This window comes from Rhamphochromis sp. 'chilingali', assembly GCF_963969265.1.
Source record: "Rhamphochromis sp. 'chilingali' genome assembly, chromosome: 21".
NCBI lineage: Eukaryota > Metazoa > Chordata > Actinopteri > Cichliformes > Cichlidae > Rhamphochromis > Rhamphochromis sp. 'chilingali'.
This window is the reverse complement of record NC_137949.1, coordinates 15,339,665-15,354,501: the sequence shown is the minus strand read 5'-3', so window position 1 is coordinate 15,354,501 and position 14,837 is coordinate 15,339,665. Positions and strand designations below refer to the sequence as shown.

General features: G+C 40.7%; 2 protein-coding genes across 4 annotated transcripts in view; one reads left to right on the top strand and one right to left on the bottom strand.

The window, feature by feature from the left end:
• Nucleotides 1–243: 243 nt before the first annotated feature.
• On the bottom strand, nt 244–7,735 carry adprs (ADP-ribosylserine hydrolase). Of its 2 annotated transcripts, none has more exons than XM_080870846.1 (6): nt 7,490–7,735; nt 3,172–3,268; nt 2,355–2,562; nt 2,078–2,265; nt 1,653–1,753; nt 244–977 (listed from the first exon to the last, which is right to left on the bottom strand). In XM_080870846.1, the coding sequence occupies exons 1-6, from the start codon at nt 7,518–7,520 to the stop codon at nt 598–600; spliced, it is 1,005 nt and encodes a 334-aa protein (XP_080726972.1). In that variant the 5' UTR covers nt 7,521–7,735; the 3' UTR covers nt 244–597. The 2 variants fall into 2 exon arrangements, with proteins under 2 accessions (XP_080726972.1, XP_080726973.1); XM_080870847.1 differs by lacking the exon at nt 7,490–7,735 and adding an exon at nt 5,263–5,460.
• Nucleotides 6,644–14,837, top strand: part of LOC308389427 (zinc finger MYM-type protein 4-like) — a 31,487-nt gene continuing 23,293 nt past the window's right edge. The window contains exon 1 of one of the 2 annotated variants that reach the window (XM_080870835.1): nt 6,644–7,100. In XM_080870835.1, coding sequence (XP_080726961.1) covers nt 6,987–7,100 — 114 coding nt within the window. In that variant the 5' untranslated portion in view covers nt 6,644–6,986. Of the gene's footprint in view, nt 7,101–8,949; nt 9,219–14,837 lie in introns of those variants that run through there. The other variant, XM_080870836.1, reaches the window with a different exon arrangement.

The window sequence follows — 14,837 nt, the reverse complement described above, 5'->3', positions numbered from 1 at the left end:
CTGACATTTCCTGATTTCTTGCAATATTCAGATTCTGTTTGTATTCGTCTGTACTCGCTACAAGTTTGCGTGAATAAGCATCACAAAAGCATCTGAATGGAGCAGATCTTCATGAAGTAGATGTGCTTTTTGGGTCTGAGAACACTCGTACAGATGTGTGAATTAAAAAGAAAATAAAAAGTTTATTAAATATTTTTCACCAAATTGCTAAAACAAGACATTGTCAATTTATAGTGCAACTTTCACGAGACAGGACATAAATCAGGGGAAAGCAAGGAAAAGAGAGCGTGTATGAATATGCTGTTTATTCATATTTAGACCACTTTTGGATTGGCGTTCAGAGAAGTTTGGCAGTTTGTGTAAAAGCCACATTCTCAAAATTAAGACTGGAAATTTTCTTCAGCTCTAATTTTCAGATACTTAATAAATTTCATGTTGACAGTTTGGAAAAATCACTTTCTTCCTCAAAGCTTAAATTATTTAATACCATTAAGATCCAAAAAAAAAAAAGCTTTTCCAAACAAAACAAAATTTAAAGTCTTTTTTACGCGTTCTTTATGTGTGTGAAAGTCTTTTAATGACAATCTGACTGATCCATCACTCTACTCCAGTTTTCTTCTCTGTGCCATTAGCAGCAGTTGACCTGTTTTCGCCACTCTGCTCGCCTGTCTCGCCTTTGCCCCCCAGTGGTGACTGGTGGTACAGCTTGTAAAGCCTCTCTGCATACTGGTCTGCATCCTCCACCCCCTCACAGCACCTTATCCAGGACTGAGGGACGGTCTCGATGCCGTAGTGGGCCCCCGCGATGGCCCCAGCCATGCAGGCTATGGTATCAGTGTCCCCTCCCAGCGCCAGGCTGTACGCTATCGTCCTCTCCACGCCGCCGTAGCTCTCTGGGAGACATTCCCGGGGTTGCAGGCAGTGGAGCACACAGAAAATTGCAGTGGGGACGGAGTGAAGAGCTGCAATGCCATTACCTGGTAAAAGTCACAAAGAGAGGGGCGTGTTTTTGTGGTGGCAGTCAAGAGAAACAGGAAATGTCATGTAAAAAAGGAAGTGGATCGGGGCCTTATTGCACATGTGGCTTGCTCCCTAACCCCCATTAATACTTCCTCATATACTAAAAGATAAATAAGATGGGGAAATTTACTTAGAATAAATCAGGAGAAATATATCTAAAATTTTAAAAATATATAGTAATGGTGGGTTGTTTTTTTTATCATGTTCTTTGTCTTTACAGTGTTTATTTGATGATGGCTTATTCAACCAAGTTGGTAATAACCCCTCTGTATTAAATTTTGCTCCCCCTCTGATATTCAGCTCCCAACACAGTCTCACTGTGGGCGTGGCAGATGGCAGTAATAGTCAGAGTGGTGGTTTTGAATGACTGATTCTGTAACAGGGGCACGGTGGTATGAACAAAACTGGGCAGGCTTCATGAATCTAAATGTAATTTTGCATGTACACTTCCTAAAAAAACCCAGATCCAGATTCAGATTGACTCTTAAAGTCACCTCTAATTTTAGATCAAACCCAAAATCTGTCAATAAACCTTTCTTATGGAATTCTTTAAATAAACATTTCCGTAATCCTGAAAACAAACAAACTCGATCACATACCCCTCCTCATCAGCGATAAATAATCATACTGACCCAGTTCAGAGATGACTTCCTCTATGCTAACTTTGCTCCTGTCCATCAGGTCTCTGATTCGGTGGAGACGTTCACAGAATGGCTTCTCTGCTTCTTTTAAACTGCAAAAGCATACATTAAAAATATATACATCTCACACAGCATGAAAAGGGATGTTTCAACCTTTAAAAACACATTTTGAAAGACATAAATCCCTCCTACGGTTGTTTTTTCTGACTCAGAATTAGCCTTTTGATGTGAAAGTTTAATTTAAAAAGTAATTGAGTCTGAGTTACCTTGTATGACAAAGACTTGTAAGATAAATGTCTATTATGCTTCAGGGAATAAAACCTCAAATAAAAAACATAAGTTACAGAAAAACTACAATGTTTTCCTTTGGAGGAAAAACCCTGTTCGCTTTCGCTGCCTCTGACCAGTCTACTCACATTCTTGCATCATTGCGTGCAGTCTCATCACCTTCCACTTCCTCCATCTCTTTAATTAGCCTGCTGATGAACTGGTGAGGCAAGTCCAGTGCCCCCTGCAGAGACAGGTGCACAGCTAACGCTTGCAGCACCGCCCCATTATAACCCAGAGAGCAGGAGTGCGTCAGCATGGCGCCCAGATGGGCAAACTGCAGAGAAAAAGAGCAAATTTAAAGATGTTGTTTCTATCCGATCCATTGGAGAGAGAAAACTCAACATTCAAAAGACCCCTGCTCACCCTTTTAACATCAGACAAGTCCGGAAAGGCCAGGGCAAAGGGAGCTGCTCTCATGGCCCCTCCATTTCCAAAGGAGCCCCGACCGTTAAACTGGTCCCTCGCTGGCTGATACACGTCATTTAACTGGGGGGATGAGAGCTTCTTCAACACCTGGATCACTCCAGCACCATAACCACGATGTGGGGATGCACTGTACTCCTTTGCAAACCTAAAAATGGTGAGTCACCGAGGTAGGAACCATCATCAGCTTACCCAAAGAGCCTTTGGATCCATATTTAACTCCTTAAATCCTTTTCCTTATTTTCTATCATATATACACACTGCTCCAAATGTGGAGCCTCACATTAAACATGTGCAAAGTTTCCAAAAATTAATTTGTTGCAATACAAATAACGCCTGTGAGACTATTTTTCTACTCTTGGCTGTGTACACAGAAGACCCACCCTTCTGCTGTTTAAACCTTTTGTTTACAACAGGGGTAGGGAACTCCAGGCCTCGAGAGCCGGTGTCCTACAGGTTTTAGATGCATCCTTGATCCAACACAGCTGATTTAAATAGCTAAATTACCTCCTCAACATTTCTCAAAGTTCTCCAGAGGCCTGGTAATCAACTAATCATTGGATTCAGGTGTGTTGACCCAGGGTGAGATCTAAAACCTGCAGGATACCAGGTGTCGAGGCCTGGCGTTGCCTACCCCTGGTTTACAAGGAACAACCAATCAGAGGAAAGTTGGCTTAATGCAGGAGAAGGAAGGAAGAAGATGATGGTGAAGTGATTTTAGGCTTATTTTAGATAAAGATGGTGATGATTCCTCTACCTGCGAGCCATGTCGTGCTCATCAAAGCCAGTCCTGGTGAGTAGAGACTGAGCCACACAGCGTGCCATGGCTGTGTCATCACTGTATTCAAGGATACCTAAAACACAAAAACATAAATACACACATTTTAACAAATAATAACAGTAATTCCGCACTGGAAATAAATAGCTAACACCAATTTAATCATCCTGAAATTGTAATCACTTTATCGCCTAATCTAGTGGACTGGCTGGAATCCTTAGCCAACAAAGACACCAATATAATTTGCGGATAATAAAATGAACATATCTACAGATGGTGATTGTTTACACAGGAAAAATTAATAGTTTAATTTACTCATTTACCCTGTTACTCATATAAGATTTAAATGAACTATAACCAAGCATATTTATAGAAATACAGTGTGGATGTATTTTTGCTACTTTCTCAAAGAATCCTGACTACAACAAAAAAACTGAGGAGAATACCTTAATGCAAAACATGGTCTCATCTCACTTCCTTCCCTAAAGAGACAATCAACAGCCTAAACAGGAATCACAAGGCCCAATCAGTGGGGCTTTACACAGCATTTGTTCTGAGATCTGATGAGATGAGCAGAGACGTCGATGGACTCAGCACTCTTCGCTGAGCCCGTTAATCAAGTAGTAAAGATTTTTGTGCCTGTAAACAGATGATGAGAAAAAGTAATAGCCCCAGTTTCTGCAGGATAAATAATCCAGTGGACATCATGATCCTGATTATCTAATATTACTGGATCATAATTATAGATTCATTAATGTGTATATCACTTGTTGCTGGAAATATAGATTATTTAATTACTTAAAGTCATGTCTGCCAACATTAAGGCCTTTTTCTGAAGGGAGCTGGGGTATTTAAAGTGTTCTTTTCCAATCTAACCGCAGCATATTCATCTGAATGTTACACGGTATAACATTGAAGTTTTTTTTTTTAAGTAACTATTTAGCCGCCGAGCCGCTACCCCCATGGCCTACTCTGGTTGACCCGCCCCATCGAAATGCACCAAAGAGACATGGATGAAACAAATCCAGGATGATTTGAAGGCCCTTCGACTTGACCTCGAGCAGGCAAGAACCATCGCCTTAGATCGAAAAGCGTGGAAGATAATCGTTGGTCAAGCAAGAGAACCTGCGACACCTACATACAGCAGCATTCTGGTTGCGCGGCAGACCACCGCCACTGGTCGCCCGCTAAGGACAAGAAGATTTAGCCGGCACAATTTACACCCTGTAATTTTTTTTTATTATTATTTTTGTAGTTTGTTTGTTCCCAGCTCATCCCAGCCAGTCCAGATCTGATTTTTGTGAAAATTGTTATAATTAAGCTATGCATTATTGGTTTCAGAAGCTTGAGGAATATCTCAAAGTCTCATTCTTCACCTTATCTTCACAGTAATGACAGATGAAATGGTGAAGCAGCAGATAGGATAGCAAGCTAATTCAATTGACAGTTAACCACCTATCTGTCTGCACAAAGATTAGGTTCCATGTCTAAAAAGAGACACCTTAACCCATTCTTAACCCTGCACTCTATTTAACAGCCACCAGGGGCAATACCTGGAGTTTCCAAAAGACTTCTTATTCTATAGAAGGTTGCGGGAAATGGCTCTTGCTTCTGGTGGTACCTTATGCATATTTTACGGTATTGGGTATGCGAGTTTCCATACAGATTTCTACATGGACAGCTTCCCCAAACATGCCCTCATGCAGTCCTCCAAAATTCCAACTGCACATTGGTAGACACAATGACCTATTTATCAGTTGAATGCTGATTGGTTGACAAGTTAGCCAGAATAGGTTGGATTTATTTTATGAACCATAATCATACAGGAAACATGGTAAAACAATGTAAGAGCAAATGTGTCTTATAGAGCAACTTTCATTTCGGGGGGCTAGTGCCTCCCCATCCCCCCCTTGGAGAGACCCCTGCCGGTTTCAGACGTGATCTTTTTTTCCCTTTCTTTCTTTCTTTAGTAGTTTCAAACCATTTTGATCCCTTTAAGCTACTCTGCATGCCAGCTTTGCTTCACGGTGCAGTGGGCTTGTTATGAAACCACCTCCTCCTCTCACTGACTTGTTCCTTTAGTTTCGTCGTCCAGGCTGCTGAGGTGCTGCAGCACACTCTCCATGGGAACCTCCTCCGCCCCTTCAAACTCTCCTCCGATACAGTCTCCTAGCACACCCGCGACCAGCGCTCCCCTGAAGCGGGACAAAGACGCGGGACCTCCCGCGGCTGCCGCCGCTCTCACCGCCGTGACTGCCATTCATCCGACGGGGAAAATGACTTAAGCCTGCTCGTTTCTCCGCTGACCCTACTCCCAGACAGCTGGCGAGCGGATCCAAAGCAATCCACAACAACAACAAACGTCGACCTGAAGCTCTCTCTGCACGGCTTCCGGAAAACGTTCAGATCACCATTTGACCCCCGGTGAAAGTTCGCACATAGAAGTGCAGCCAAGCAGAGAAGACCTCCATTAAACGACAGCATTGAGCCTGATCTAGTTCACATATTTCTATGCAATGTATACCGAAACTGCTATAATAAATGCGCATGAACTTTATACAATATTTTTCTTAATCGGCATCAGGTTTATTGACCAAGCATGTGTTCACAAAGAATTGGTCCGTGTCTTTTTGCTCGCAATTTACTTCACAGAAGAGACACCTGACACTACCGACAACAGCCACGTGAGCGAGACATTAACAATAGTAGAACTGGCCTTTTAAAAATACAGAAATTAACAACAGTGAAAATCATAATCAAATCAAAATTTTAAATAAAACTTCTAGATACTTATTGGGGCTTACCAGGACATAAAAGCTAGATCTAATTATTAAAATGCTTTCAAAGTTTACAGGCTTTGCCTGCCATGAGTTATAGCTACAGAAAACAACATTTTCTCTGCTCACTTTTCTTTTTCATTTAATTTATTACAGTTATTTTATTTATTAGTTTTCCTGATAAATACCGCTTTAAAAATGCATTTGTATAATAAGATTGCATCAGTAGGCTCAGGCAACATACTGAACAGCACAGGAGCACCACTGAGAATTGTCTAATCACCTTTTCCCTTCACCTACTACACCTCAGACTCAAGGTACAGATCAGACTTGTGCCACCTACAGAGATTTCTGGACAGCTCTGCTGTTGTTGGCTGTATCACTGATGGAGGTTGAAATCTAGAAGTACACATAGACAAAACGATTAGGAAAGTTCTGGTTTAATTCTGAGAGTGGTACCTGAGATGCATAGCTGGACTGGCCATCGGGCATACCGGGCATTTGCCCGGTGGGCCGCTGGCGATTTTTTGGATTTTTTTTTTTTTTTTTAGGAAGGGTATATATAATGAAAGGTGTTGGATTGGCCAATTGGTCATGATCGACTCTGGGCTGGACCAATTACAGCCGAGGAGGCCGGATGCACCCTCTCCCTTGTTTAGCAATCACGTGATTTTCGCGCATTGCATGCCGGGAACTCGTGGCAAAACAATCCAAGTACCGCATCAAATGCAAGCATTTGCAGCACCGCAAAACGTTCATTCTCCGGTTCCAATGCCTTCTTGTTTTTTCTTTGACGCACAAAAAGGAATGTACAAAAACAAAAGGAGAACAATGCCGGTCCGTACAAAGACAGACTCGACGAAAGGACAAAGAAAAGATACGAGGAAAAAATCAAAGGAGTGAAAGGGTTAGACCCTTACGAGCACACAGAGTGGACAAAAGACGTTAGCGTGCTGCCCAACTTTCACCACGCTCATATTTATAATTATACGGTTCTTGGAGTGAGTGCATGCACTCATGAAGTTTAGTAACTTCAGGTCACTGCAACAAGCCCAGGTACAGTTTACCGACGGATGGGTACAGGACCTTGAAATGCACCGTGTAGAACGAAAGACCATCGTACGAACAAAGGTAAGTTTACCAGTCTCACAAATCGTCTCATAGATACACATTCGTTAACCGTTTATTAGCATAACCTTTGAGCTCAACGGTAATTAATTAGTAGTGGAAATAATTTCTGGTAGCATTACAGAAATGTAGCAGTGACAATAATATTGTATGTTGTAATCGTACTGGACAGTGATACAAAACAACTGTTTTATCCTGTGAATAAAAGTCAATGTACCATGGTAATAACAGAAGCGAAACGCAATATTGTGTCAGGACAATTCACTATTTATGCACAATAAACACAATAAACAAAGGAGCATAGCGCAACAATTTCTGTTCAGACTTGCTTGTAACCTATATCACCAATTATGTTAAGAAAAATGACGTATTAACTACTACAAAACTCTGACCTTTGTGGGAATGCTTGGAGCAGACTAACATGTGAGCTGGAGTGTTCTGAGACGTTATATTTGGTATATCCAGACCATCCGTCGGCTCTTACTTCGGAAACATGGCTTAAAATTTTTATCTTCAACGACTTAATCCGATAAAAAAAACGATCTCTTTACCCGTCGGCTTCCCGTGGCTGTCATGCGACCGGCTATTGCAGTTAATAATACAACAGCTTCTTGCCATTTTTTGGGTTTCTTTTTATCGCTGTGTAACTGAGTTCAATTGAAAGCCTGCGTGCGCTAGTACCTCTTGCCACAAGTTCCCAGAATCCTTTGCGGTTTTACCCCTGAATGACGTCACATTTTCAATCTTTATCCTGGTGGGCCGGTCCGATTTTTTGTCCCAGTCCAGCCTTGCTGAGATGGTAGAGGTGTCTGAGCGGAGGATGCTGAAGAATCTCCTCAGCATCACGAACAATTCACTCTAGCCCATGAGATCTTTTCTACTTGTGGCTATTAGACTGTACAACTCCACATCCACACTTTAAAATATCACACTCCTACACAATCTCAGCTGTTCTTTACCAGATGGAAGGACCGTTATTATTTTTACTGCAGTAAATATATATATTTACATATATATTTTGCGCAAACACACTAATACTTACGGTAGGGTCGTACATTTAAATAGCACGACCCTGTCGGACAGGAGACGCAACCTCTGAAAGGATGAACTGCAGAGGGCAACTTTAAGGAGAGAACTGTTATAGTAAGGTGTGCACCTCCAGATAAGCCTCGGTGCTCCTTTGGGGACTGACTGTCCAAGTCTGTGGAGAATTATCTGAGTGATTTCACGCCATTCCTCCACAGATATCTCCTTATTTTTGGTGTTTTGATGATGGTGGTCGAAAGGGCTTTCTAACAAAATCTCTTATTAATGTAAAACTGGGTTGACAGCTGGAGACTGAAGGCCGTGGCACATCATTCACATCATGTTTATGTAATCCTGGGAGTGATTCTCCATTAATAATAGGTGATCAATCAAAACAGCTCTGCGCTGATTTGCACTGTAAGGATCAGGTTCTTTAATTTGTCACCCACCTGACAGTATACTGACACATGCACATAAATATCCACTGTGTTACCAAACTGGGGGAAAGGAATATGGAGGATGCGTAGGAATGATGAAACAAACGCTTGTCATTTATCTTCAGTAAGAAATGCAGCATTTCATAGTCACTTACAAACAGGGTTTACCGTAATCACCACAAAATAGCAGCAATACAAAAATTGGCCATGGAGACTGCTTTTTTAAAAAGCAAGTGTTTGATGTGTGAGTTTGAGTATTAAAAACTAAAGTTCAAGACGTGCTTATAAGAAAAGGCTGCGCAGCGCTACTTGACATTTATGATGCTTACAGTTTCAGGAGTAAAAAGAAGGGAACGCTTATCTAGTCATTAAGGTAATCTTAACCCACATCTCTTCTATGAAAGTACTTTTGTTTCTTCTGTAGTAGTCTTTGGATTCACTTTAAAAGTAGCCTAATATACAAGTTTTTTCCCTACGAAGTGAACTCCTCTGCGTCTGTTGTCGGTCCGCTCGTTTCCTCGGTGAACTGCAGCATCCTCTGCATACATACATGACCCATAACCCCGAGAGGAGGTAGGCGGCTGGGTGCGAAGCGCGGCGTCTGCAGCATAATTAAAACATGGCGGACTCGGAGGAATATAGACTTAAACGATTAAAGGTAAGGCATTCACAACCAGGCTGTAGTTATAGCGGCACTCAACTGGACGCTAAACGGATTAGCTGATCCAGCTACACACTGTGTTGTTTAGTTGTTGTGGGCCGGTCGAGATTCGCACATTCAGGCTAGTGTTAGCGGCTAGCTTGCTGCTTTGCTATTCAGTGCTGATGCATGCCGAGAATTTGCGGAGCAGCAAACGAACATGTTGAGAACATTGTGTCCACGAGCCTTTGATGTGCACCTCGGGAGCTTGTTATTAAGCCAGCCGCAGACCAACTTTTGGGTTGCAGCAGTGTCCACGTAGCATCGGCCAGGACTGCTGAGAATAATGAGAAGTGGGGGGTGTATTGAAATTATCTGTGGCTACATTAAAGCCGTTTTTTGCGTGAGGAGTGTAGCCATCACCAACATTATTTTTTGGGGTGTGTCTGAACTCAAAAGTATGAGTGAGTTCAGAATATGGCTGAATTTTAAATGGAGTTTGGTGGGACCCCCCCCCCCCCTTCTTTCATACAACTAATAATTAGACATGAGGCCTGGAGCCTTTAAAAAGGCACTAAAACGTGAAAGCTAACGTTTAACTCACATTAGTCTTAATGATATTTGTATAATTAAAAGATTAGAAGCAGGGAAATATTATTACATTTATATACAGGTACCAGAGTTATAGCATTGGTACTCTTCGGGGATTTTCTGGTACATTTTTTTGATTGCCACATGACAAAAATTGTAGTTCCTCTAATGGCCACTTGAGGCCGCCTTCGAAAGAGCCATGAACTCCATGTTTTTTTGCATCTGTACATAGTTTGCCTCTCAATAAAGAAAGTGCTACAGAGAGTATTTTTCCACCTGGATACTGGAGTTAAGGGTATAGCCACCCAACAGGTTTAGCTAACCAGAGTTATTGAACTGGTCATTAGCAGTTATATGACATAAATGCAGCTTGTTAACTAAAGCTATGTCTAAACTGGAAGAAGTTTGCAGCAGGAATTTGAATGACATTCATGACTGCAGGAGAAATAACCACTGACTATACGTTGTAGGCACAATCCAAAACTGACTTAAATCAACTTCCCGGCGAGCGATTGAAGTGACAACCAGTGAGTGCAAGATACTCCTGTTTGAAGAGTGACCTGGTTGTTACATTTGATGGATGCCTAATCAGTCAAACTCTAGGGGGAGGTCCACAAGCAACCAGGCGTAGGCTTCAAAACTACAAACACAGAGCAAATGGCTTCCAACGTGGATGTAGCCCAAGTTAGCTGACTTAAGTTAGCCCTACAACCTGTAAACTCCACATATACAATTGTGGTCACAAGTTTTCATAGACTCATCATGGGCATATATTTCATGATATTTTGGGGATTTTTAAGTATTTCTTTGAACTGTTCTTTTTCCAGCATGTAATGACTGTACAGCACACATCTTTAATGACTTTAAAAACCAAGAATTGGGTGCACAAGCTTAATGTGTTTTGGATTTTTTTCTAATCCATTCAGGGTCAAATTTATACATATACTCACTTCCATCTTTTAAGTGAGTGGTGCTGAAGGTTCTATAAATGAAGGTTCTTATCTTGACATGGCCAATGTTTGTTAACTTCTCATTGGTATACGTGATTGACTACAACTGTGTGTCGATTACACCGACTACCAAAATCGTCGACGACTAATATAATAGTCGACACGTCGTTTGAAGCTTTGTAAGATCCAAAAAGACGCAGGAATAAGTAGTAGGATTTAAGAGTGTAATAACGGACTAAAACAGAAGATGGCAGCACTGCATGTACAAGGCAAGGCAAGTTTATTTGTATAGCACAATTCAACAACAAGGTGATTCAAAGTGCTTTACAGAGACATTAGAAACAAAAACAAATAAAAAGCACAAGGATGCCAGCTGCCATTAAACCCCGAAGAAGAAGAAGCAGTGTCCCAGAATTCATAGCGCAGCCCTGCTCAGTTTCCAACAATAGCGGCAGCTGGTTAGTTTTAATATTACTCTTATTATACTTTCTGGGTCACAAAATAAACTTTTAACATATTTTCAGGCGAGAATGTAGCTGTGTAAACCTGAAATATCTGCTCAGTTTATCAAGACACCACATATTTTCAAAAGCCCCCCGACATTTTCGGAGACATCTGTTACCCACCAGCTTGATGGCTAGCCGGGGTTCAAGGCTCAGTAGAGCCGTGAGAACACCGGACTCCCGGCAAATCGTTTTCAAACCAACCGCTGTCTTTTGCTACTCAGGTTAAACATGATATATAAGTCACTTAGATAGAGCTGGGCGATAGAACGATAACGATATGTATCGCGATATAACTTTTACTCGATAGAGAAATTAAGCTATCGCGATAGACTTCGCCGCTCTTGTCCTCTTAAAAAAAAAAAAAAAAAAAAAAAAAGGTCAGCCAATCCAAATTAAGCAGCGCAGAGCCGAACCAATCACAGCCGCAGCGTCACGTCGCGTGACTTGTTACGTACAGCACAAGTGCCAAGCCGCACGTGTGTTTGTTTGGGAAACAGCCAGCGGGTAATGGAGCCAGCACGTAATGGAGGAAATGAGTGTGCCGACTAGAAAAATCAACCGAGCGCGACCGAAGAGAAAACAGATGATGGTTCCAACGGAACCGGAGAGATTGTCGAACGGAAGAGCCATAGAAGTTCCGTAGTGTGAAGGTATTTCGGCTATTTCAAGTCTGACAAAAACAGAGTAGCGTGCACTGTAAATGTGCCGAAAGCAAGTCTGGAAATACAATAAACTGGTGCATGCGTCACACTGTGCGCCACGTTATTGTTTCGGTGAAATGGATTTCTACAATACTGTTACTGTTAATTCTACTCTCTGCAGTGTTTAAATGCTTACATATACACACAGTTACTGTCCCTCCACACATACGACTCTGTTCTGCTTCTATGCCCCAGCTTTGTTTACTTTTCCCCACCGAGGCTTCTAGACTTCTGATTGGCCAACATTTCTGCACGGTTAGGAATCTAGCGCCACCTGCTGCTTTGGCATGTTCATAGCAGCGTTTTCCTTCATTTCTGCCTTTATGTGTGGACGGGATTATTTTTTAAAACGAAAACGGAAAATCTCCGTTTTCAAAAATACCCGTGTACGTGTGGACGTAGCCTCAGTCTCTGACTGGAAGCGCTAATTCGTCATTCGGCTTTTGTCAGACTAAAGTAACTGTTAAAACTGTTTGAAAAGCTCAGCTATACAACAAGGAGAGATTGAGAATTTCCTTTTAGTTCTCAGTTTATTTGATATTGACAAAGGTTAGTCAGTTTTGTCTGTTCTTCTGTAAAACAAACTAAGATTTATTTTTAGAATTAATATTTTGTTTCTAAGTGGAATTGACAATTTAGTCTGTTTTGTTTGTTCTATTTTGAAACTTAAACGCTTTAGCGGCTGCCTTTTGTGTAGTTTGCAATATTTGCCTTTATCTATCTGAAAAAGTCTCATGTTCCTTAAGTACATCTACCCTGTTGAACTTATTATGGGAAATAAATATTTAAATAAAAACAAGCTGCTGATTATTTCACATTTTACTTGTGAGCAACGGCACATTTAAATCTTACAAATATAGTTATTTGGCTTATATCGTGATAGATATCGTTATCGCCTGAAATGAAAAAAACATATCGTGATATGAAAAAATCTCATATCGCCCAGCTCTACACTTAGATAACTTAAAAATGTTATTGTTTGGCTTTCTCAGTATTTTATTTGCTCCTGAGTAAATCGGTAAATTGGCTCAGATTAAAGTTATAGTTTTTACACAGCTGAATAAACATTAAGCAGACAACTGATTATCAGAAGTGTGAGATGCTCGAGAATATACTCCGGTGCGATGTTCCCTCTAATTTTTCACGTGTCTGAGCGAACACACAAACTCCCTGAGCGGTCCCTTGGACCACTGTGAGCAACAGTAGACGTGTGCACTCTGGTCACGCCAGCATCTAATCTAACCAAGTTACATGGTTTATTAAAATAATCAAATTACAGCATTTACATTTATGTTAGACTACTTTTAAGTGCTTTAACCCACTTACAATGAAAATTTAAAAAGATCTTGTTCATGACCTGTGTAGTATGTTAACACTATTGGAAGTAAAAAGTAAGTAAAAATAACTTTAACTCCAATTTTGAAAACACCACTTTGTTGTTGTTGTTTTTTTTTGTTTTTTTTATAAAGCTTAGACTTGTAGTATGAGTCTGTGGTCTGGGAGAGAGTCCTGTAACTCTGTCTGCAAAATACAGTATATAATGACCATTGTTGGGCAATTAATTATATAGTTACTTCTACATTACATAAACAGTGGATGAAGGAGGAGAACTATCTCCAAAGTCTTCAACTTCACCTCAACTCAACCGCTAGACAGCTCAAACTCCAACAGGACAACAATCCTAAACATATCAAAACTGGTTTTAGAATTGATAAAACTGGCTAATATTAAACTTTGGAATGGCCTTCCCAAAGCCCTGAGCTCAATCCTATTGGAAATTTGTGGACTACACTTAAAAAGCAGGTTTTGTGCCAGCAAATCAGCACATTTAAATTAACTCTACCAATTCTGCTAAGAAGAGAGGTCAGATAAAAAAGCTTGTGGATGACTACCTAAAGCATCTACTAGAACTGCAGCTTGCCAAGAGACGTTTAAACACATTCCAGTGGATGTGTATCTAAGAAAAAAATCAAAAATTCATTCAAAACTGTGCACTCTGTGTTCTTGTTCATTCAAGTCATTAAAGATGTATGCTGTACAATTATTCAACCCTGTCAAAAATAAGAAATCATTAATATCCCCCAAATTACCATGATAGTCACACCCATGATGAGTGGATGTAAACTCCCCTACTGTAGTTAAATGTTTTTTCAAAAAGCTGCTGTTAAGGCTTATTTTTTAGAATATTTAAGACTGCTTTTAAATAATACCTTTAAAGTAAGGTTAAGACATTTCCTCCTCTTTTAGGAACAAAAGAAACATGACCTCAGTTTGGAAAAAGTATTTGAACAAGTTTTGTTTGTGTGGTCCATCATCAGTGTGATCATCTTCACCCGTGGTTGTTCTGCAAGAGCCAGGTGTTTATACCCTGTGCTAATTGGCCTTGTTCATCCATTATAAACTACCATGAAACTGGTCAGCAACTCCCATTTAACAAAAAGAAAATTATGGTAAAAATGAGTGAGGTGTGCGCAGAGAAACGAATAAGCATTGTTTATTTGCACACACTGGGAAACTCTTTGTCAGATTAGCAAACAAATCAATGTCCCGTCCTCCACAATTCAATATATTATCAGAAAGTTCAAAAATGATGGCCTCATTATTGAGAACAGAAGACGCTCGGGCAGACCCAGAAAGACCAGGACAAGGTCCATAACTGTGAGTAACATCAAGAAAACCCTCAGAGAGTCAAATCTCTGCTCAGAGAGAAAGAGTGATGAGAAGGTTGCATTTTTAAGAGTGATTAGATAAAACGTCTCTGCCAGTGTAGGGGAGCCATTTCAGTTCCTGTTATTTTATTTACAGAAATGTGCCACAATTCAGCCTGGAGCCCAGCAGAGGGTGTGCTCAACATAATCCTCATTCCAGAATATAATGATTTACTCTTGA

What these genes read in the sequence shown, in the direction of transcription:
- adprs (XM_080870847.1), bottom strand. Translation starts at nt 5,452, where the DNA reads ATGGCAGTCACGGCGGTGAGAGCGGCGGCAGCCGCGGGAGGTCCCGCG. An exon ending in CGACGAAACTAAAGGAACAA is followed by an intron (nt 3,269 to 5,262) that starts GTCAGTGAGAGG and finishes TTTGTGTTTTAG; the next exon opens with GTATCCTTGAATACAGTGAT. An exon ending in GGAAGTCATCTCTGAACTGG is followed by an intron (nt 978 to 1,652) that starts GTCAGTATGATT and finishes GACTTTTACCAG; the next exon opens with GTAATGGCATTGCAGCTCTT.